Genomic DNA, 25,129 nt, shown 5'->3' with positions numbered 1-25,129 from the left:
CACAAAATGGACAAATGACTTAAAAGAAAGACTTGAAATTATAAAACAACCAGAAGAAAACATAAGGAGAAAGCTTTCTGACATTGATATAGACAAAGGTGATTTTTGGATATGACCTCAAAACTATAGGCAATGAAGCTGAAATAGACAAATGGGGCTGCATCAAACGAAAAGGCTTCACAGCAAAGAAAATAATCAATAGAATGAAAGGCAATCTATAGAATGGGAGAAAATATTCACAAATCAAACATCTGATAAAGGGTTGATTCTAAAGTATGAAAGGAATTCACAGTATTCAATGGCAAGAAAATACACTAAATAAAAAAATTGGCAAAGGACCTGGAAAGATTTTTTTAAAAGAAGATATACACATGGCCAGAAGGTTTAGAAAAAAAATGCTCTACATCATTAGTTATCAGGGAAATGCAAAATTGAAAGCACACAGTATCACCTACATCTATTCAAATAGCTTTTATTAAAAAGATGAAAGATAGCAAAAGTTGACAAGAATGTAGAGAAAAGGGAAGCCTTGTATAGTCTTAGCGGAACTGTCAATTGGTACAGTCATTATGAAAAAAAGTATTGAGGTTCCTCAGAAAATTAAAAATATAACTATTATCACATAATATAGCAACCCCACTACTGGATATATATCCGAAAAATCAGTGTCTAAGAGATATCTGCACTCTTATAATCATTGTAGCACTGTTCACAATACCAAGAAATAAAACTGGCTTAAGTGTCAATCAACAGATGAATAGATAAAGAAAATGCAGACATATACATAATAGGTTATTGTTCAACCTTTATAAAGAAGGAAATCTTGTCATTTGTGACAATATACATGAACCTGAAGAACATAATGTTAAGTGAAATAAACCAGGCACAAAAAGACAAATACCAAAAAAGATGTCACTTATAGGTGAAATATAAAAAAGTCAAACTCTTAGAAATAGATGGTAAGATGGCAATTACTCAAGATTTGCAGGGAATTGGGGGGATATTGGTCAAATGATACAAAATTTCAGATACAAAGAATAAGTTCAAGAGATCTAGCTGGCTATGGTAGCACACGCCTGTAATCACAGCAGCTTGGGAGGCTGAGATAGGAGGCTTGTGAGTACAAAGCCAGCCTCAGCAATGGCAAGGTGCTAAGCAACTCAATGAGACCCTGTTTTTAAATAAAATACAAAATATGGCTGGGGATGTGGCTCAGTGGTTGGGTGTAATTGAGTTCAATCCTGGTTCATGCCCTCCCCACAAAAAAGAAGAGATCTACTATACATCATGACTACTATAGCTGATAACAATACCTATATACTTGAAAATTTCTAAGAGAGTAGGTTTTAAGTGCTACCACCACCACACACACACACACACACACACACACACACACACACACACAAATACTACACAAGTACTACAGTTTGGAACTAGAGTATCCCCTAAAAGAACATACGTTAAAAAGTCTTAGTCTCCAGCCTGTGGTGCTATTGGGAGGTGGTGGAAGCTTTAAGAGGTGGGGCCTAGTAGGAAGAAGTTAGGTCACTGGAGGAATGCCCTTGGAGGGAACACTAGGGCCTTGGCCCCTTCCTGTCTCTCTCTGTGCTTCCTGGCTGCCATGAGGTGAACAGACTTCCTCTGCCACACATTTCCACCATGTTACTGCCTTGCCAAGGCCCCAAAGAAATTGGGTCAAAGAATCATGAATTAAAACCTCTGAAACTGTGAATCAAAATAAATCTTTCTTTCTTATAAGTTGATTATGTCAGGTCTTCTGTTACAGTGACAAAAAATTGACTAACAGTAAAGTATTGCACATGTTAAATAGCTTGATTTGTAGTCATTGTACAGTGTATACATGTATCAAAACATGATGTACTCTATAAATACATACAATATTGTTTATTAGTTAAAAAATAAATTTTAAAAAACAAAACAAAAATTCAAGTCTTACATCTAGAAATTACATTTCAGGTCAGAATGTCCACGGCACACTAAAAGGGTCACATTTGATTTAGCTAGACAGCAAGAGTTGAGAAACACTGTTAAAAATTTGCAGAAATGAATATCTTCTTTTTTTTTTTTCTCTAGCAAAGATGAGAAGAATAGAGATGGGATGTGGTAAAGAACAGAGTAAGTTACCTCTCCAGCTGGCTTCCCCACCTCCTCCCAATTGGCTTTTAAGATGAGAAAATATGGCAGTCCAGAGCTAGGCAAAACCACATCATGAACAAAGTTTGCTTTTATTTTTCCTATTTGTTTTTTCTACATTTTCCTCTTCTCTCAATTTCCAAAGTATTTGAGGGTAATCTCCTTGCACACGTTTCCACCCATTTCATTATATTTCTCCACACTGCTTCCTCCTGCTTATCCTTTGTATTTCTAACACACAAAACACCAATCCTCTGTTCATTTCAGGTATATATGAGGAAAGACAGCAAGACTAAGATATTACATTTGCTTTCCCCCACTGAAGCCTACCATTATCTATTTGATAATCTCAATGATTCCTTGTGGATATTTTCTTTTTTGAGGGGGGTGGGTACCAGGGATTGAACCCAGGGGCACTCTACCACTGAGCCACATCCCCAGACCTATTTTGTAATTTTATTTAGAGACAGGATCTCACTGAGTTGCTTAGTGCCTCACAGTTGCTAAGGATGGCTCTGAACTCATAATCCTCCTGTCTCAGCTTCCAGAGCCTCTGGGAATATAGGCATACGCCACTGCGCCTGGCTCCTTGTGGATATTTTTGACTGGAAGATGTTACCATTAATTGGCTATGTCTACAGGGAGGGAAAATGAAGAGTTTATAGCTACCAGTCTGTGTTCTAAACACACTTTTCAAGACTTCTTTTTATCTGAATCCTGAGACCAAAAATGTTCTATTAACTCACAGTGAACAATGGTTAACTTCCACTCTAGTAAGGAATGGCAAAATTGCAAGGTAGGATCGAAGACCAATTCTCAAGAATATGTTAACAGGGGCTTCCATTTCTAGTGTGCAAAAATTTGGAAGTATTTTGTTTAACTAATTTACTCAGAATATTCCAAAGAATATCTTGTAAATTACTGAGCTCTAATAAGTCAACTAAGTGAACCAAGAAAAGGTTGTGGGGAAACAGGTTATAACATAAACTGAAATGAAAAAGGATGCCTCATTTGCTCTACAAATTGTGCCTTTTTTCAGAATTGAATATTAGTATTATCACTGTCTGTGAGAAAGATATGAGGAAAAATACAACAGGAAAAAAAGAGAGTTACAAAAAGAAATAATTAATATGAAAGTCAAGAGAAGGAAATTTGACTTGAAACACTTATTACCCCACGTCTTTTTTTTTTTTAGAGAGAGAGAGAGAGAGAGAGAGAGAGAGAGAGAGAAGAGAAGAGAGAGAATTTTTTTTTTTAATATTTATTTTTTAGTTCTCGGTGGACACAACATCTTTGTTTGTATGTGGTGCTGAGGATCAAACCCGGGCCGCACGCATGCCAGGCGAGCGCGCTACCGCTTGAGCCACATCTCCAGCCCCCCACGTCTTTATTTACTGAGTTTTTTGCTCCTCTGCAATAAAAAGACACTGATATAATATCTTAAGAGCATTTACTACACTATTTTGAAACTAATGTCTGAGGATAAGATGACAAAGATAAACTCTGGTGCCATATTTTGTGATCTCTAAATTTTACATTGAACCCATCATCTGTTCACTAAATTTTGATTTATTAAGAGTACCACTCAGCCATAAAGAAGAACAAAATTAAAGCATTTGCCAGTAAATCGAACTGGGAAGTGTCATGCTAAGTCTAATAAGCCCATCCCCCAAAACCACAATAAGGGGTAGGGGAGGGTGGAGAACTGAAATTCACTGGATTAGACAAAGGGGAATAAAGGGAACAAAGAGAGGATGGGAATAGGAAAGACAGTAGAATGAATTGGACATAACTTTCCTACATTCATATATGAATACATGACCAGTCTAACTCCACATCAAGTTCAACTACAAAAATGGGATCCTAATTAGAGTCAGTTATACTCCATGTATGTATAATATGTCAAAATACATTCTATTGTTATGTACATTTAAAAAAGAACAGAGAAAATTTAAAAAAAGAAAAGAACTCAGTACTATAGCTATCCACGGGGAGCAAAAAACACAACAAAGAGTACCACTTTAGGCAAATATTAACTTTTAGGACTAAATAAATATAGTGTATAAAATAATCTTGGGATTATTAAAAAGACTAAGTGAACATTTTCTGTACTGATGGAAAGATCACCAAATGGATCATGGATAAGTAAGATACTGGAAAAGTTTATATATTTGTTTCCCTAAAACATAAGAATATAGAATGTGTATGTGTGTATATATACTATATCCTGGGAAGTTTAGGGGGTAAGAAGTTTGTATTTTCATTTTTTTCTGTTATTTGTATTTTTCTTGTCTAAATAAATTTTTACATTTTTTTTTCTTTTTGGTAAGTTACTAGCAAGTATTACCTGGTTCCTAGAATGAAGAACTTAAAAAATAAACAAAAAGGTTTTCTGAGATAAAGATATGTTTCTATATCACCAACACTTAGAATAGTACACAGTTGGCATTCAATGAATGTTTACTGGGTTAAGATCTGCTTGTCATCTATTTAGTTTCTAATATTTCCCGAAGTATTGACTTTTAATGAGCCCCTCTTCAATTTCCCTTTATCATATAAAAGTGCCAAATACAATCCCTTAAAAATAGTAGTAGTAAACATAAGTTTATTCATTTCAATCATATCCTCTCTTACTTGTATGAAATGCAGCTGCCAAGGTAGGGAACAGTGATTTTTTTTCTTTATTCATATTTTTAATTGGTGAATTATAGTAGTAAATAATGATATAGTTTATTGTAATATATTCAGATGTGCACACAATATAACAATATAATTTAGCCAATACCAATCCCTAGTACTTTCTCCCTCCCTCTTGCCTCCCATCCCCCTGGTCCCTTTTTTCTATTGATCTTGTTGTGATTTTCATGAGATATCTGCCCTCTTTCTTCTCTTTCTTTCTCTTAGCTTCCATATATGAGAAAAAAACATAATGACCCTTGACCTTCTGAGTTTGGTTTATTTGACTTAACATAATGGTCTCTACCTTTATCCATTTTCCTGCAAATTACATAATTTTACTTTTAGTTGAATAAATCTCTATCGTAGTCACTTATTTTCAATGATCTATTCAATACCCATCATACAAACAATCTACATCAATGATGTTTAAGTTTAACATGACTGGTTAATGTGCTTAGTTTGAAAGACACAAAGTGTATAAATATGCTATAGGCTCATCTATAAACTTATGTGTCTATACACTGAAGGCTCATCAATTTATCAAATCGTTCCTTGGTAGGAAAGAAATGGAAGTGACAAAATATGTGGGTATAACAACCTTCCTTTTTCCTTTCAGGCTCTTCAAAGGAACTCTTTATCTAACCTGTCCTATTTAAATTCATTTTAATTAGAATATATGGTCAATGAATACCTCTTAACTGTTTAACGCAATAATCTACTAGAAAAGGTACCTGAAGAGTGATTTAAAATAGACTGGCAAAGGAGTAATGTCTTAATTTTCTTCAATCCCGGCAAGGAGCTTTTGCCAATCTCTTTATGAATAGGATTGAACAACAAGATACCAATGAAAAATGCACCACTGCTGATACCTTCCAGTTGCCATAAAATAGTGATTTTCACCTTAACTGGACTCTTTACATATTTGACAAATATCAGAAGAAATAATATTATCATATCCTACAACTACACAATGAACTTTGATTTAAACAAGTTAGGAAAGAAAGATCTCAGATCAGCTTGACTGGCTCTGGGAATCACTCCAAAAGGAAAATAAGGTGGGGACAGGGGAGAAAATAGTGTGCAAGAGTGGAGTACATTGCTCAAAAAAGAGGATCTCATTCTTAGTGGGGAAGTACTGAGGCTAGGTCTGAGACCTGAAAGTATAGAAGTGGCTGCTAAGGTCCAGAAGGACCAGTGATGGCAGTTTAAAGAAGATATTGCCTGAAGAGCAGAGAACGCCATCTTGGAAGAAGGCATCCTTAGGAGCAATGATGATGAACTGAAAGAAGGAAACAGGCAGCTGAAACTATAAAGACCCTAAAATGTAGGAGGGTATTTCTGAATTTAGAAACAAGAAACATTTACCTCTGCCTCTAAATTGGGCCAATATTAAATTGCATTTCATTGTACGACAGATTAGAAAGCACATGAACAAAGACCCAAATAATATACTCCAGAAGCCAATGCTTATCTATCTAGAGTTGTTTAATATTACTGATTAAGAAAACTATTACACATTTAATATTTAAAAAGCTATAGAACTGTGATTTCATTCAAGATTTTTCTCCTTTATTTCCTTTAGGAAAGATACATAAAAATACTGTAAGGTATCAGAGTATATAATTTAATAAAAATATTTTCTTATTTTATTTTTAAGTTTACTTTTTTCCTCTAATAGTCATATTGAATATTTTTGTACTTAGCTTAGCATTCATATATTTTCCATATAAATTACGCAATAGCTAACTTTTTGCCAATTGTTTTTTCTTTCATTCTATCTTTTTGTATTCATAATTTTACTTTTAGGCATCTTTCCTATAAGATACTTTTCAAAACCTGGACAAAGTAATTTTAATTCAATTAACTCTATTTCATAAAACATTCTGCCACTTCCAAAGATGGTTTCACTTAGTCTTACTTCAATAGACTTCTATAATTATTACTTTAACCTTTTGGACCTGACTAAATGAAAATTTCACATTCAACTAGGTTTTAATATTAAGAATAAGAATAAATAATATCATCCTTATGTACACAACTTTCTGACCTAAAAATTCATCGAACTAATATAAAAGAGAACGGCTAATATTAAGAGACTAACCATGTAATCTGAAGCTTCAGTTCTGAATACATATTTTTATGGAGAAATTTAACATATAAAATGTACCAATCAGGAACTCTGGATGAAGGGCTATGAGGTGCTTCAAATTCCCCAACCTATTTTGTACTTTGTTCTGCAGGCATCTAAATCCAGGAAGCATAATTTGAGTACAATTATTTTAATGCAAGCAGTCTTGTAGTTTTCTAAAATCCTGGTGGGCTAACTCTTCAACTATTATTTTATTTTAGAAATATCAATATTCCTTTGGAAATGGAGAAGGCTATGGAAATGAAAGCAAACCTTGAAACACTATTCACGACAAAATAACTTAGCTTTAATGTCTCAGTAAATGCATAACTCACAAGATTTTTAAACAGAAGTTCTCTATGTATCACATAAAATTTTCAAATATTTGCAAAGCTTTCAGGACTAATTAGACCATTTTATGAGCAAATAAACCATACTGAAATATATAAAGTGATGCTGCATCAAATTTCAAATATACCATAATATTAAATTTGCAAGGAAATCAGATGTTATCTTAAATATTAATTCAAATTACAACAATGGCAAAAAGAAAAAAGTGTGTGAAATAAAAAAACAGCCCTTTTTACTCAAATAATTAAAAAGTTATGATGGAGAACTTTGTACCTTTATGCTCATTTTCAAACTCTTCAGATAAGAGGTGGTAGCAACAACCCACACTGCAAACTCCCTTGATTTCTGAATTGGAAGCAAATATTCGCAGAGTATTTGAAGCAAGATCACCACAAGTATGTAGACCCACCATTAAACATTCCTTTAAAGAAGAAAAACAAGTTTTGGAAATTAAAAGGAGGGTTAAAAACAATCCAAGTCAAGATTTTAAAGATCCGTTTGAATATGCAAAGCTTTATAATAAGCAATTTTTATGCTTTTTTTTTTTAAGGCTGTGATCTCTTATCATGACTTTTGAGATTCTTTCAGTGTTTTTTTTTTTTCGTTTTGTTTTGTTTTGTTTTGTACCAGGGACTGAACTCAGAGCCACTCAACTACTGAGCCTCAACTCCAGCCCTGTTTTGTATTTTATTTAGAGTGTTTTGGGTTATTTATCCATTTGTATTTCTCTGACCTCCTTTACAACGAAGTTGCAACACTTTTTTTGATGGGATATTATAATCATTTTGCTTTTCTTGTTAATTAGATAGTTTGGATAAGTTTTTCCATGCTACAGTATTATAAATAAAAAAATTCAGTCAGGAAAGGTTTATTGTTAATTAAGGAAGTGAACAACATTTATACATTTCTCTCTTTAAGCTTAGCTGAACTCTCATTAAAGAAAATAACAATAACATTTAATCTCACTGTTTACTGTATTTATCATATAGAATTATTATTAGCAGGTAGCAGCGAGGATACAAAGACACATAAATAAAAATCTAATAGTAAAATCTTTAAGTATTGTTTGTCAGGGGAGGGATAATAGGAAGATTGGTTAATTTGGGTTATTAAATTGACTTATTACACGATCCAAGAAATAGTCTTGTATTTTATTTTAAATAATTCTTCTGAGTTTATTTTTATTATCTATTTTCAAATAATTCAAATAGATTTGGAGAAACTTGAAAAAAAGTGACAATACTCACTAAAAATTCTAAAGTTGGGTTAAATTAGTAGGGTCATTTAACCTGAAGAACAAACATAATAATTGGATTCATATATAAAATAAAAACAATTTATGAGGATTAACTAGGTTCCTTTCATTGGTGTTTTTCAAAAATATGTCGGAAAAGAAAAATTTCACTTTTTAAAAAATGGCAAAACTCTAGTCAGTTACCAAAAAAGGATTTAAATTTATGAACAACTCTGATATCTTTTGTTTCCTTCCTTTGGGGAAGAATTTCTAAAAACTTTAACAAGGTAAAATAACACAATTCTAAAAGCTATCTTGTTTTTGAAAGGAGTTAAGCTTCATTAGAAGCTTCTTTATATAATTCTTTAAAAATACAATATTAACTGTTTAACATACTGTCTTTCACTTATTTAATTTGACATGCTTGTAATTTGGAAAAAATTCAAACCTGAAAGAATATCCAGAAGTTATTTTTACTCAAAAGAAATCACATATTTGATCACCAAGTCTAACATTAAACATAATTTTGTTCTATATACTTCTTTACTTTAAGTACGTGTTTCATCTCAAAAAAAAATGCAAGTGTTGAAGGTGATACATATGCTAATTTGCCAGATTTGATCATTATACCATGTATACATATGTATATTGTACTCCATAAACATGTAAAATTTTTGTGTCAATTAAAAATAAATCTTATAAAAACACATAAGACTTTTCTTCTATTAGAATTTAAACAATACCCAAGTTGGAGATAGAGACTGAGCTTACTAAAACTGAAATTAGAAGAGGGTATTCTGTTCTGGAATGTGTTGTTGGCAGATTTTAACAGCTGAAAGTATAATGAATGCCTGGTTAGGGTTTTATTTTCTTGGTCTTTTAGAAAAATGTAATCAGATTAAAATTAATGTAAAATGTAAAATTACATTAATAAGCTATTAAAATTAAATTCTGTTTACAGCATTTTTGTAAATCAAATAAAAGAATTTAAAAGTCAAATCACCTCCAGATCTTTAATAATGTCATGTAGTTCAGAATCAGCAGTGATAAAAGAGGTTAACGGTGAATATATATTTGATTCGTTTGACTTTGATGCCAATTTTCTTCTCTCTTTATTTGCTTCAGAAATTTCTCTGTTGAGTATTTGAGATGAAGAGTTTGTCTCTACAGCATTGATAGGTAAAAAGTCTATCAGAGAAAAGGGATTTTCAAAACACAAATTATCTTCTCCAGCGTGTAGGTTTTCCATTTGTTTTCTGATGTCAGAAATTACAGAGCCTGAAAAATCTGGCAAATAATCTGAGGGAGACATTTTTTCTTGATTTGCAGAACTGTTATTATATGTTTCTTCAACGTTTGCATTATACTTAATTTCATTTTGCACTTTCCTTTCTTTTGCCATTTTTAAGGCCACTCCATTCACATCTACTCTTGATTGAGTATGATAGTGTTTCCAATGTTTCTTCAATTTCCTGTTTCTCTCCTTAGCCCCATGAGTATTGGTATTTGAGGAATCAATTCCATAAACTTTTAAGCCATACTTCAAGGACAAAAAGGAGCTTAAATAGCCTTTCCCAGAACCCAGGTCAATAACCTAAAGTAAGAAAAACGGAATGAATTAAGTAATTTTAGTCAGTTGGTAATAGAAAGCATTCTAGATATTTTTTAAAGCAAGTAAACAAATGAATTATATATTTACACAGCCTGTTGTATTTGCTATTTTTCTTTTAAAAAAGCATTTTTATTAAACATTTTCCTATAAGTTTTAGTTAGCATAATAAACCAAGAAAAATAAGTAAAAGATAAATGTTGGAAGAAGAAAAATATCTTTATTCAAAGATGACATGACTGTATCCAAAGCAAATCTCTGAATAGAAAAAACTAATAGAAATTGTAGGTGAATTTAGCAACATGTTAGGATACAAAAGGCAATGGAAATTAACAATGAACCATCAGAACTTATATCATAGAGTAGTAATAAATAATTTCAAGGTAAAATTTTAAAATATTTGAATTAAGACAGTATAACAATATAAACTAACAAAGGGCATATAAGACCCACACACTGAAAACTATAAAATCCCATAAAAAACTTAGAAAGTCTAGCCAGGCATGGTGGTACACACCTATAATCCCACTGGCTAGGGAGGCTGAGGCAGGAAGATCCAGATTTCAAAGCCAGCCTCAGCACTGAGGAGAAGATACGCAACTCAGTGAGACCTGTCTTTAAATAAAATACAAATAGGGCTGAGGGTGTGGCTTAGGGTTCAAGTGCCCCTGAGTTGAATCCTTGGTATACAAAACAAAACAAAACAAAACAAAACAAAAACTTAGAAAGTCTAAATAAAAAGATATATCATGTTCATGAAATAACAAGCCAAATGCTGAGATGGAAATTCTCTTAAAGTTGACTTAAAGATTCAACATAATCCTAATAAAAATACTAGAAGGGCTTTTTAAGGAAAATCATGAGCAGATATTGCAATTTATATGGAAAGAGAAAGTTCCTAGAATAACAAAAATGATTTTGAAAAAGAACAGGTCAAAGAATATTACTGATTCAAGAATTAATGTAAAACTACACTAATCAAAAGAGTTTAGTAATGATATAAAATGGACATATAAAATCAATGGAAAAAATAAAGTCTGGAAATAGATTAAAATAGACTAAATAGATTTCTGATTTTTGCCAACTGCCTAAGGAGAAGATGATAGTCTTTTCAAAAACTTGTACGTAAAATTGAATGTGTGACAGGAAAAAAATGAACTTTTCCTGTCACACATCAAACACAAAGATTAATAAAAAGTGAATCACAGATTTAAATAACACAGTGAAAACTATTGTGTTGTGGAAGAAACATGAGAAAAATCTCTTGTGATTTTGGGATAGGCTAAGATTTCTTATATAGGACGAAAATTCATGTATAACAAAAAAATAGTTAAAACTTCATTAAAATAAAACTTTAGCTATTTAAAATATATAGTTCAAAAGGAAAATCAATATTTTCAAAACATGTAACTGAAAAAGGGTTTGTGTATCTAGAACATATGAAAAAGTCTTACAAGTCAATAATAAGAGGACAAGCAATTCAATTAGAAAATAGGCAAAATATGTGAACATACACTTTACAAAATGATATACAAATGGTCAATATGAAGATGCCTGATGTTAGCCGTCATTAGAGAAACGTAAATTAAAGCCACAATGAGATACACAAATGTCAAATGGTATTGTCATGCAGACTGACATGGAGCAAATTACATTCTATGCATGCCTGTGTCAAAATGAACTCCACTATTATGTGCTATTAAAACTTTTTAAAAAGTACAAAACTAAAAACAATATGTAATAGAACATTTATATACAAAGATTAAAAAAATAGTTTACTACAAATTGATACATACATTTAACATATAACCTACCAATCTCAATCCTAGCTCTTTACCCAAAAGAAATGAAATATGTCCACATATAGTCTTGTATGTGAACATTCAGAGCAGGAAAAAAAAAGGGAAACAATTCAAAGTCTATCAACTTGTGAATGGAAAAATAAATTGTGTTATACCCATATTACAACATAATTTCATAAGAAAGCAAAAAGTTATCAATATAAACAACACTTATGGCTCTCAAAAGCTATGTACAAGGTGAAAAAACTCAAAACACAAAATTCTATATACTATAATTCCATTTATACCATATTCTAGAAAAGTCAAAACTACAAGCAGATTAGTGGTTCCCTGAGAATGAAGGAGAAAGTGTCCTACAGAATGGTATGAGGAAACATTTTTATAACTGTATATAATCACCAAAACTCATCAAACCTTAAGTTGGTGAATATCTAAACTATATCTTAATAAATATAAAGATAAGAAAAAATTAAATTATAAGTTTTTATTGCCATAAGAAATAAATGAACATATACAGAAATACTATTATGTTAGTTAGCTTTGCATTGCTGTGACTAACATTGAACAAAAACAACTTACAGGAAGAAAAGTTTACTTTGGCTTGTGATTTCAGAAGTTCAGTACATGGACGGCTGACTCAATAGCTATGGCCCTAAGGTGAGGCACAAAATCATGGCAGAAGGGCATTGCAGAGAAAAGCTGCTGCTCAGTTCATGGGAACCAAGAAGCAGTAATACCTTGAGTGCAAGAAGCCAGCAATACCATAATCCTCAAAAATGATACCCCCTTAATGATTTACTTCCTCCAGACATGGCCTACCTGTGTATAGTTACCACCCACGAATCCACATTATTTATCGATCAATTGGATTAAACCAATCCATGGATTTAGGCCACAGGTCATTATCTAATGATTTCACCTCTGAATATTCCTATTTATCTCACACATTAACTTTTGGGGGACATCTCACATCCAAACCATAACAACTATCATAACAAACCATTACCTAATCTTATTATTTACACACACACACACAGACACACAGACACACACACACACACACACATATCTTTAATTCTTAAAGTTAATTAAACTCTGACATTAGTATAAACTACTCTAGGAAACACTTCAATATGTAAATCAATGAATGCCATTAAGTCCTAACAAATTTCATGATCTTAAAATTAGACCAGTTCAAAGCTAAGACTCCAAAATTTCCATAAATAAGAAATTAATTTACAAACATTCCTCTATACCTATTTTATACTAATTTTGAAGCTAAGTATCATGAGAAGTAGAGAAGTATTGTATGTATGTATGTGCGTGTATGTATATACCATACATATGTATTGTAAGGAACAAAACTAACTGAAGATTCAATAGCTATACTTAAATGCAAGGTCTATACAATAACATCTTACTTTAAGGAAATAAAATCTAACTGAATTTACCATATTTCTATTCATAAATGCAAAGGGTATATAGTAGAACCTTATTAATAAATTCCGATGTTTCTTAATCTCATGAGAAAGCAAAGTTCTCCATTCCCTTCTTCCTATAAAACACACTAATGATACCAATGACAAGCTTAATGTTTGTAATTGGTGTGCTGCTTTGTAAAACACCAGCACATATGTTCCCTTAAATCTAAAAATGTTTGCTTCCAAGAAGTAACTGATTTTGTTCCTAGAACTGTTTATCATTCTACTGAATCAAGAAAGTTCTAGCTGTAAGTAACACCACACAAAGTTTTGAACAATGAAGAAACTTCATTACTTCACTTAATAAGAAATGTTGAAGGAGAACGCACCTTTGGGAGACTGACTATGCCCAGCCTTTGTACTTTGTACCAGTTGATTTTTATTTCTTTGGATGCAAGATGGCTATAGAAACTCTAAAAAAATCATGCAGTTTAATTCCTAAGATTTTTTTTTTTTTTTTTAATTAGGACAAACTTTCCTAGCAGGTCTGCACTTGTACCTTATTGACCCCGATTACCTTTCCCCTCCAAACTGGTATTACAATAACATACAGATGGTTAGCAACAGAAAGAAAAATTCTGCAATTAAGTTCCACTGGTAGGAACATAGAAGCCGTGCAACTTTCTGCTTTCAAACAATCTTGCTCAAATAGCAAAATCCCATAATCATAATGTTCAAAACCCTTACCCACAATAGAATTTTCCTTCCTGGATCATCTGCACTAGTCTATAGGTTTGAAGACAAATGAGTCTCTAGACTAGTAAGTAGTAAGAGAGATCTCCTATTGTTCTAATTCTGTTTAGGAGAGTAATTAGAAACATTAGTACACATAATAGTTAAATTTCTTCATAATATTACTATGGTACTATTTTTTAGATAGATGAGCTACATTTTACAGACTAACCTACAGATTTACCATTCTAGGGTAATGGCTCTGAAATTTATAACTCCAGTGTGGAATTCTGATATGAATTCCAGACTCACAAATCCAATACTCTACCTGACATTTCCACTTGGAATATGTAATAAGTATCTCAAATTGAAACTGATCTATTGATATTCTCTGTAAAACTTGCCTCTCACATAATCTTTTTCATCAAAGTTAATAATACCTTATTTCCAGACAGAGAACAGAACTCCTTCTTACTCTCATCATCGACATGTTAATTTAGAGCAAATCCATAAACTGATCATTTACCAAAGCTTTGCAAACCAACTTTATTCTAAATCTGATAACTGTAATGGCTTGGCTTTCTCAGTGGTCTCCCTGATCCTACCTTTCTCACCTTCACTCTGTTCTCAACAGAAAAATGCAAAGTCTGATCATACCATTCCTTTCATCAAAACCCTCATTGCCTTTTTGATCTTATCTCTTAATGACTAGCTTTGTTAGTAAGTTAGGTTTTTTTTGGGGGGGGGGTGCTTAACTGCTGAGCCACATCCCCAGTCCTTTTTAAATATTTTATCTACAGACAGGATCTTGCTGAGTTGCTTAGGATTTTGTTAAATTTCTGAGGTTGGCTTTGAACTCAAAATCCTCCTACCTCAAACTCTTGAAGCCTAGGATTACAGGCTTGCTCCACTGTGCCCAACCTAAATTGTTTGCTTTAACTCTGGAAGCATCTACTTAAATATGGAGCTAGTTTCTTAAAGGAATCAGTTTACATGTCTAAAAACAGTGAAGTAGAGAATCAAAGACAGTCGATCTATTTTCTTCATAAAATGACACAGAAGAAAAAAAAGATCCAGTGGCTGCAATGGCTTTCTTCTCATTCAGAATAAAAAGACCAAATGATGATCACAAAGGCCTCCAAAAATTTATAACTTCATAATCTTCCCTTTCCCACCCCAACCTCAGCTGTTATTTTTCTCTTATTCACTCCATTGGTGTCTATTTGGCTTCCTGGCTATTCCGAGAACTAAGTAGTCACATTCCCACTTCAGTGCCACCGAACACATTCACTTCCTTTGAAAACCCTTTCCTTCAGATATTTTGAAGTTTCTGTATCTTCTAAAAGAAGTGTTAACTCATATTATCCCTACAAAGAGGTCTTACTTGCCTTATCTTCTGAATTAACCCCTCCCTTCCCTTTTTCTTTCCTCTTTAAAATGTTTTAACATATATAACAAAAAATACTTAGAATCTTTTTATTGCCTAGTTGTCCTTATTAAAATATAAATGCCATGAGGGCAAAAGTACTTTTTATTTATTGCTATGTGTTCAGTGTTTTAAACAATGCCTCTGAAACATGGTAGGAGCTAAAGAAAATATTGGTTAAATGAACAAATAAAAGAACATGTGCAAAATATGCAAAAGGATGCACATATTTAAGAAATACAAATCAAGAAGGCTTGGTAATATGAGTGTGAGAAGTAAAGTTTTGGGCATTCCAGTGGTGCTATGGATGAGGTAGAAATGAATTTCTTTTTTCTTTTCTACTTCTCTATGATTACTGCTAAGGTTAAGTATTTCAGAATCTCAGCCTCAGTCTACCAAATCCGTATTTATTTAATCTCCATTTTAAAAGTATAATTAGTATACACAGAATACATTTAAATGTAAACATTAAGAGAATCAAATAATAAGATCATTAAGTGATTTCAAGAGAAAAATCATAGTGTCCTTAGTGCTAAGGACACTCTAATCTGTAGTAATTTGCACCTTATCAGAGTCACAAATTTTAGATTTGTTTCATTCACTAGATATAATTTTCACCAGTATAAAAAAGTTTTCTTAAAAAAGAACTAACATGGTACATTAAGCTATTTAAAAATATTTTGTATGTACTTTATAAATACAAATAAATCTAGTTTATCAACTTACATTTATTTACTATTACATAGTATTTTACATAAAAATAAACATAACACACACACAGAGATAAATAAATATAAATAAAGTTATAGAGTAAATATCCCTCATTTTTGTTTGTGTTACCCCAGAGGCAGATCTATCAACAAAGATTGAAGTGAAAGTGATCTATTTGGTAGTAAAACACAGGAAGGGAAGTAAAAAGAGAAAAATAGAAAAAATAGCAGCCCAATAAAGGTGTTTTTTTAAACAAGATAACATAATACTTTAGGGCAACTTGGGTTTCAGAAGCTGAGGACTAGGGTAAAGCACATATCTAAGAATCATCTGTTATCTTTTAGTATTAGGTGTCCCCTAAAAGCTCATGTGTGAGATGATGCAAGAAGGTTTAGAGATGAAATGATTGGGTTATGAGAGCCTTAACCCAATCAGTGAATTAATCTGATGGTAGGGATTAATTGAGTGATAACTGAAGGCAGGCATGGTGTGGTTGGAAGAGGTGGGACATTGGAGATGTTCCTCTGGGGTATATATTTTGTACCTGGTGAGTGGAGTCTCTCTCTTTCTGCTTCCTGGGTGCTTTTCTCTGCCACTCTCTTCCACCATGATGTTCTGTCTCACCTCAAGTACGAAACAATGGAGCTGGCTGTCTATGGACTGAAACCTCTGAAACTGTGAGCCCCTAAATAAACTTTTCCTCCTATAATTGTTCTTATCAGGTCTTAGTCACAGCAGCAAGTCACAGCTGACTAAAATATCATACCACCTGAAATGTTACATCAGTTATTGGTTCAAGGCTATAGAGGGGAGGAATTGATTTCCAGAACTTATACATGAGCAGTACTTGTTTCAGCAGCAGGAGAAAGCCCACAGGAAAGAAATGGTGATAGTGCAGGTAGAAACCAGTCTAGCACACTATGAAATGGTAAGGCCCGAGAGTATTTGGATTAAGTGCCCTACAGCAACTTCTATTTCCACGATTACAGGCATATGCCTCAAATTTACAATCCTCCTGCCTCAGTCTTCAGAATTGCTGGGGATATAGGCATGCCCAATCATACCGGCTAGTAAAAATACAGGAAAATATTCTTACCTGCTTTACTCCATAGTAATCAGTAATACTGCAGATCAGCTGTGACATTGCCTGAACTTCATGAGATTTTTTCATATTCATAAACTCAACTGGCTTCAATTTTTCAGCTAAATGAAAATAAAATAAAACTGAAATAACACTTCTAAAGCAAAATTTAATAGAATTAAAATTATCAGTCAATGCTCATTTTTTGGAATTAAATATGAAAATAAGATAGAAATTCTATTGTAGTATCTGATAGATTTCTATTCCTTAGGTGCTATGAATCTAATTTGAATAAAGATCTACATATCATTAAAAATATCCCTTGATACACGCAGTTAATGATAAAGACTGAAAAACTATACTACAAAAGAAACTTTTTCATTAAGAGACAACTTAAGAGTGGAAAGGCAAGCAACAAAATGGGAAAAAAATATTTCCAATACATACAACTACAAAAACAAAATGAATTTCTATATATCAATAAGTACCCGTACTGTCTAGTACAGTAGCTACTAACCATGCATGATTATTTAAATTTGCATTTAAAAATTCAAATAAAATTGCAAATTGTTTCTGAGCTGCATTAGGCACACTTAAAATGCTCAACAACCATGTTGTTTTCTATAGTCCCAAGAATCAAAGATACATATTTCTATATCAATGCAGAATATCACACAGGATGGTGCATTAAGGTATATACTCTACATTATAAAAGTGGCCAAAGAGCATGTGACAAAGTAGTTAACATCATCACACATGTGAGAGTCGGGCAGTAGGGAACTGAAATGTAGTGCTGGGATGATTATTACAGCATAACAGTTTTGTTCACTTTGAGTTCCAAAATGCAGTCCTTAACCATTATAATAAAGGGAAGGGCCAAGGGTGCTATCCTTGATACAGAGCCCATTCAGTTATTGCCAGTCAGCAACATCTGAGATTAAAGCTCCGTGAACTTCTATACAGCTTCTATAGCAACGTTGCTGGTGAACTTATTTAGCAACTGGAATAACCCTACCAAGAGCCATGATTTATCAAAAAGCCCTCTGTTTTGCTGCAGGAGAAACTATGAAATAATTTTGATTAAAATGATTAAAGAGATTAATGAAAAAGATTAAAATAATGAAAGAATTACATTTAAAGGGAAAAAGCTCCCTTTACAAATTATAACTCCAGTAGATTCATTTTAAGTGAACTTATTTTCATGAGTAATGGGACAAAATTACATGTGTCTCCTAGTATCATGAATGAGAAAGGGATTATGTTAAGTAGTCTTCAGATAAAAAAATGTATAACCTGAATCTAATCATAGGGAAATAATCAAACAGACCCAGCCTATATGCATTGAAAGTATTAGTATCAGGAAAAACAAAAGGCAGGCTGAGGAACTGTTCTAGATTAAAGAATAAACATAAAACTAAATACCATACATAAGCTTGGACTGATTTCTATACTAAGGAAAAAACTGGCCATACAAATATTTTTAAGAAACTTAAGAGAAATTTGAATACAGATTGCTTATTAGATAGTATTACTCTAGCAATGTTAGATTGCTTATTAGACAGTATTACGCTAGCAAGGTTAGATTCCTAAGTGTGTTCATGTGTTATGAGATGTTTAGGAAATGTCCTTGTTCTTGTAAGATATATACTGAAGTACTTGAGGGTAAAGTGTTACGATATATGTAATTTACGTTCAAAGGATTCAGATAAAAGGCTGCATGTGCATGCATGTGTGTGTGTAAAGAACTACAACAAATGTGAGGTCATTTTAACAAACAGTGAATCTAGGTGAAAATTATACAGGGTTCACTGTACTACTTTTGCAACTTTTTGCAACTTTTCAAAATAAAAAGATGGGGAAAGGAGGATTAAATGAGATAACAGTTCGGAGCTTTGTAGACAATAAATAAGGTCTGTAATTCATTATTTTATTATTTACTAAGTATTAAAACTGACTCCTACCTCAACATCAAAGACTGCTTTTATTTTTTTAAATTTTTGTAGTTATAGTTGGACACAATAATTTTATTATTTATTTATTTATTTATTATTTTTATGTGGTGCTGAGGATCAAACCCAGGGCCTTGCATGTGCGAGGCGAGCACTCTACCACTGAGCCATAACCCCAGCCCCTAAAAGACTGTGTTAAAAAAAAAAAAAAACAAAAAACAAAAAACAGTCTTCTTTTCTCTATCTGAATAGGAACATATAAGTCATTCACATTTAATAAAATTATTGAATCAACTGAGTTTTAATCTACTATGTTGCCATTTGTTTTTTCACTTGTGCCATCCCTACTTTCTCACACTCAGTCAGGTTTCTCCCTCATACCCCCAACCACACTGTGCATTTCTCCCACCTCTTCCTAAAGAACCAGCCACAGCAATCAGTAGCCCACAGCTACAAAAATAAAACAAAGGATTTTGTAATTTGTATTATCCCACTGTACTGTAATCTATGTTTGAAGGGCAGGCACTAATTGAAGATAGCCAGAGGCTAAAGTAAGAACAAAATTCAGAGATCTATAAGTTATTCTGTTTAATATGGTTTAAAAGAAAATCAATTCTTCTAGGTATAAGATAATTTATCATGACTTATAAGGTCTAACAGTAAGAATATGTTGGAAAGATAGTATATATCTTCTAAGTATCTAAAACACATACATGTATACACATAAACACACATACCTGTCCTCTGTTTTTTATTTCCTTGAAGAGCTACAAGCAACTGTTCAAAAGGAGTACACATTCCCAAGTTTTGAACAGAATAATATTTTGCAGCCAGAGCAAAGGCTTCCACACTCACTAGCTTCTGAGAAGTTTCACAAAATGCTTTTGGAAAATCACTAACACCTAAAAAATCGTGATAGGAGAACAAAAACAAAAACAAAAACATTAGTAATAACTAAATAACTAAAAACTAATCAGTATGAGATTTTAAAATAATAAATGAATGTTGGAATTTTATAGCAAATTACAATATTTTTGTTTTAGTGTGAATTTTGGCAGTATCTCTAAAAGTTCCATTTGTATCTGTTATTTAAACTATAGCTATTTGTAGACAATAAATAAGGTCTGTAATTCATTATTTTATTATTTAGATAATAAGAAGTATTAAAACTGGTCCCTACCTCAGCATCAGAGGCTGTGTTTTTAATTTTTTTTTTGTAGTTGAACACAATAACTTTATTATTTATTTATTTATTATTCTTATGTGGTGCTGTGGATCGAACACAGGGCCTTGCACATAGCACCCTGTTTTAACATTTTTCTCAATTATATGTTTAAATATCAAATTAAATTTTGGCTCGTTTCAAGAGCTAATAAGAGAAAGACTTAAATTTTAACAGTAAGATAGTTACTTAGGAATAGTCCTGTCTGATCTATAACTGTGCATTTTCAGTTCAACCCTTTATAACACTATTACCTTACTATCCATACTGCCTACAGAACAATGGTAATAACCCCAGTGGTATAAAGGTTACTATAAAACAGTTCCTCTGTCATTTGGACCATATAGACTTACTTGTGTGTGTATGTTGTGTGTGTGTGCGTGCACACACATGGGCAGGTGGGGGGGGCTATATGTATTGCTGAAGGTGCTGAAGGTGTCAGTCTGATAATTCTAAAACTAATTAAGTTATGATCTGGTAAAACAGTTCATTTTTCCTCGCGGTCAGTTTTTAACCACACATTTTCTTAGTATAGTAACTGCTGACAGTTTCTAAAGGCTCACAAATTCAAAATAGTATGGGAAAGTGGTATACTGTTTACAAACATCAGTGCCCCTCTGGGTAGGAGTATGTATAAATACCCTATTAAACTCAGGTATAGAAACATCTTGCTTAGGTAAACTAGACCATTTTTAGGCAGAAGATTTAAGAATATGGGAAGAACTTTCCCTAGCTTTGTGATTTGTGAAGATGGAACTCATCTCAATCTGAATCCCTGAGTGACTATGTCAAGGTATTGTCAAACTATAATGGATATGTATACACCAATGGAAATACAGGATGAAAAGTCAATTACATTGCTTTCCATCACTGAGGTTTTAGGCTTATTATTATAGCATAATGCTGCCTATTCTGATGGATATGTAAAGGCACATTGACAGATTTGCTTAATCTTATGTTTCTATGGTCATTTTTAAGTCAAGTCAATTTACTTAAGAGGATTTTTAAAAAGGCATTCCAATTTGTCTGTAGTAGTTCAAAGTAACTCTAGATGGAGGGGTCCAAGTAAGTCTATTTGCTGATAATTATTTTTTTAAAAATTGACATAACAACAACAAAAAACTCCATCCAGTGGAAAAATAAAATACGTAAAATGCTCACCTTATAAAAGCATGATACAATCTATATACCACTGAAGTCTTCTCTAGCACAGCTGATCCTCACAGTTACTTACAAAATTATAAAAATTCACCTAAACACAAAGAATAATGATGCTATTTGACAAGGCCTGAAGGCAAGATAACTGATGTAGGTTAATAGAATTCTAAACAAAAACAACATATTTAAGCTATTATCTTTTGAAAGCTAGTATCTCTTAAGTAGGTGGGGGCAATGTTTACCAAATTCATTAATAGAAAATTGGCAGGGATATGTAACTTCTATTTTTTTAATCAACTAAAAATAAAAGAAGATTTCAAAATTACTATAGTGAATTTATTTAAGATATATTTTATGTGTTTATAAGTTCTTTGGACATTTTACAAACTGAACTGACACAGCCAAAAAGTAATAAAATCCACATCAAAATATTTAGGCATGAAACAGAGGGGAAAACTCAGTCAACTATTAAGTGAGACTCTCAGGTTTAAGAGCAGTCTCAACATCCCCAAGTTCCAGGGCAGCAATTTCTTGGAGTGTGATAGAATAAGAGTATTAAATCTCAATGTGCAAAGGGACTATTATAAAAGTCAGTTATTGGACAATGTTGCCAACAGAAAGAAATGTGATGTTTCTGTTGGAAAAGTAAAGGTTCAAATCAACTTAACTATCCTACTGAAAATACTTGAAAATTTTTCAATCAAACCTGAATTAAATATTGTTAATTTGCTTTCAATAATAGCCCCCTACCCCCATTACTTCAGAAATTTTGGAGATCTAAGTTGCAATGATAATAACTTTCAACAATAATTAATTTTTAAAAAGGCCAGTGTTCTGATCCAGCCCAATAGTTTATATCATTAGAGTTAACACCATTTTATTCAGGCCAGAATACCATGAATAAAATATTTTTGAATTATGGAACTACATCCACTATACTTATTTTGTTTTTAAGTTATTCAGTCCACTTATAACTTCCATGACTTGCTACTTTTTAGAGATTCAAAGAAAGAAATGTCAACGATCTTGTCTTTACTTCTGTCTCTGAAACAGTATGTGAAAAGTTAGTTATAAGGCAATGATAATGGTGTCAAGAGTTTGCACCGTGCTTCCTTGGGTAGCTGTATAATCAGTTTGGGATCAGCAACTAGTAAAACATAAACCACAGGATTACTTATATTTAGTTAATTCTTAGATTTGTTTTTTTCTTTTTGTACAGGGAAAGCTTGTTAAATTTGTTTTACCTGCATATTATGTGGCTTGATTATTTTGCCCATAACACCCTCTACTGGAAGTTCCTGTTCTGTTTCATTATATGCTTTTCTTGTGTTCTCTATATACTTTTATTTTTCATGCAACCTACTATTTCAGAGAAGAGAAACTTCTTATAAGAAAAAGGCCAGTGTTATAAGACAGTTATTATAAGATAGGTTAACTGAGTGAGAAGTGGAGGAGGGAGGTATTGTCTATAAATATGAGACCAGAATATCTTTTTTTATATCAGAGATCAATGTGTAAGAAAAGATAGAAAAGTCATTCATATATATTACATTATGAAAGTCTTAAGCAGACGAGTTCATAATAAAATTTCAAAACTAAAAATACAATGAATGTACATTTACAATTAATAATAAAAACTAAATTACAAAAATAAATGTCTCTTACTTGAATGTTATGAAACTCTATGGAAGATGACACCTGTCAGGGTTCACAGTAATTCTTCACTATTATGCTATGCTATGTGCCAAGTACTATGCCAAACTCTTTTCCTTTCATGACAGTTTTCTAAGCTAGTTAATTAGTGCTTTTATCCCCATTTACTGAGGAAAAAACTGAGACATAGGGAAGCTATGATTGATCCAAATTTGTACAGATACTAAGTGGCAGGGCATGTAAACTGAGGCAGTCTTGACTTCAGAACTTGCTCTTAATTCTGTTATCATGCCACAATGATAAGTATAGTGGACAATAAAGGAAATCAGGCAAAATAGCAGTGGAAAAAAAAAAGCATTAAGCAAACCTGTCAGCTTCAGGTTTGGCAATAATTTCCTCCTGTAGAGATTAAAATATTTTGTACTCTGTCTTCATAACCACTTTTTTTCATTCCCCTTTAACACCTTCTCTCCACTAGAATATTTAAAAGTTTCCAGAAATTGAAAAGTAATTTTTACATGTAAAATAACTGATAAGTCTCTGAAAGGGGAATAAAAATGTTTTTATAAGATTCACTGTGTAATCTATTTCTAGAGACAAAATACTACTGCTACAAGCTAACTGTAAAGCAAGTACTTTGCACACAGCATGAATGAATGAACGAATGAATGCCTGCATGCATGAATGACAGCAATATTTCAATACACTTACTATTGTAGCATCATCAGCTACAGAAAGAGAGACGAACTCTCCTAAAAACTCTGTGGATGTAATCACTGAGGCCTCTACGAGGACTTCAATAGCCTGTTAGAGAAGCATAAAATCTCATTTCAGCCCAAATATTTATAATTGTAGGATAAGGTGAGAGTGATTTAGAACATTTAGAATGTGACATAAGATAAAATGAAATTATGCACCAAAATTTGTTACAGGAGTGAGGGGAAACTCAATATCACACAGCCTACGGATCAGAATTTCAAGAAACCAGTGGTGCCTTCCTCATAATAATCTTCAAAGGACATAAGTTTTTGTATTAATTTCTACACAAATATTCTAAAGATTTCTTCAGTTCAAAGGTTCAGAGCCAAACTGAATGTTGTCATTTTACCGTAATCTTTCTCTTATTTCCTGTCTTACGAGCATTTTCATTCAGTGTTAAAGTTAAAAATCTTCACGTTATCTTAAATATTTCTTGTGTCCTCAATTTATACATCTACCCACGCCTCCATCTGGATGTAAAAATGTCTTTCATTTGGAAACCTCCTCCCTCTATCACTGCTGTGGTTCAAACCCTATTAACTCTCACCAGTGCTACTGCAGTGGCTTCATAGTTGTTATTTTCCTTTTGGATAAAAGTCCCACAGCACAATGCTCACTGGTTAAGTTGAACTGAACATGTTTTCTAACATAAAAATTTACCTTTATTCAATACAAATTTTATTAAACTTTTCTTTTTTGGTATTGGTGATTGAATCCAGGGGCACTTATACACTGAGCTATATCCCGAACCCTTTTTTGTATTTCATTTAGAGACAGGATCTTGCTGAGTTGCTTAGGGCCTCAATAATTTGCTGAGGCTGGCTTTGAACTCACAATTCTCCTGCCTCAGCCTCCCAAGCCACTGGGATTACGGGTTAATTAAGCATTTTAAGGTTTTGGCTTCTGTTAACAGTTGACTTTTAACTTCAATCTTTGATAAATTTTTAATAAAATTTAATCAAATGCTAAAATGTCTTATCAACTTTTGAAAATTAAAGATAGGCCTAGCTAAATTTTATGAATGTTTGAGTTTATCTATCTTCCTATACTCTACCAAGGA

At 32.5% G+C, this 25,129-nt stretch overlaps 1 protein-coding gene across 5 annotated transcripts in view; it reads right to left on the bottom strand.

Moving 5' to 3' along the window:
- Mettl25 (methyltransferase like 25) overlaps positions 1 to 25,129 on the bottom strand; it is a 108,864-nt gene that overhangs the window by 80,349 nt on the left and 3,386 nt on the right. For 2 of the 5 annotated variants that reach the window (XM_076853186.1, XM_076853187.1), the window contains exons 2-5: positions 20,015 to 20,179; positions 17,344 to 17,450; positions 9,550 to 10,140; positions 7,586 to 7,733 (exon numbers count right to left, since the gene is read on the bottom strand). In XM_076853186.1, the coding sequence (XP_076709301.1) occupies positions 7,586 to 7,733; positions 9,550 to 10,140; positions 17,344 to 17,450; positions 20,015 to 20,179 (1,011 nt within the window). Of the gene's footprint in view, positions 1 to 7,585; positions 7,734 to 9,549; positions 10,141 to 17,343; positions 17,451 to 20,014; positions 20,180 to 21,660; positions 21,752 to 24,021; positions 24,089 to 25,129 lie in introns of those variants that run through there. The other 3 variants (XM_076853189.1, XM_076853188.1, XM_076853190.1) reach the window with 3 other exon arrangements.

The sequence above is a fragment of the Callospermophilus lateralis genome, chromosome 4 (genome assembly GCF_048772815.1).
Source record: "Callospermophilus lateralis isolate mCalLat2 chromosome 4, mCalLat2.hap1, whole genome shotgun sequence".
NCBI lineage: Eukaryota > Metazoa > Chordata > Mammalia > Rodentia > Sciuridae > Callospermophilus > Callospermophilus lateralis.
The sequence above is the reverse complement of the archived record's forward strand: the minus strand, read 5'-3'. Positions and strand labels throughout refer to the sequence as shown.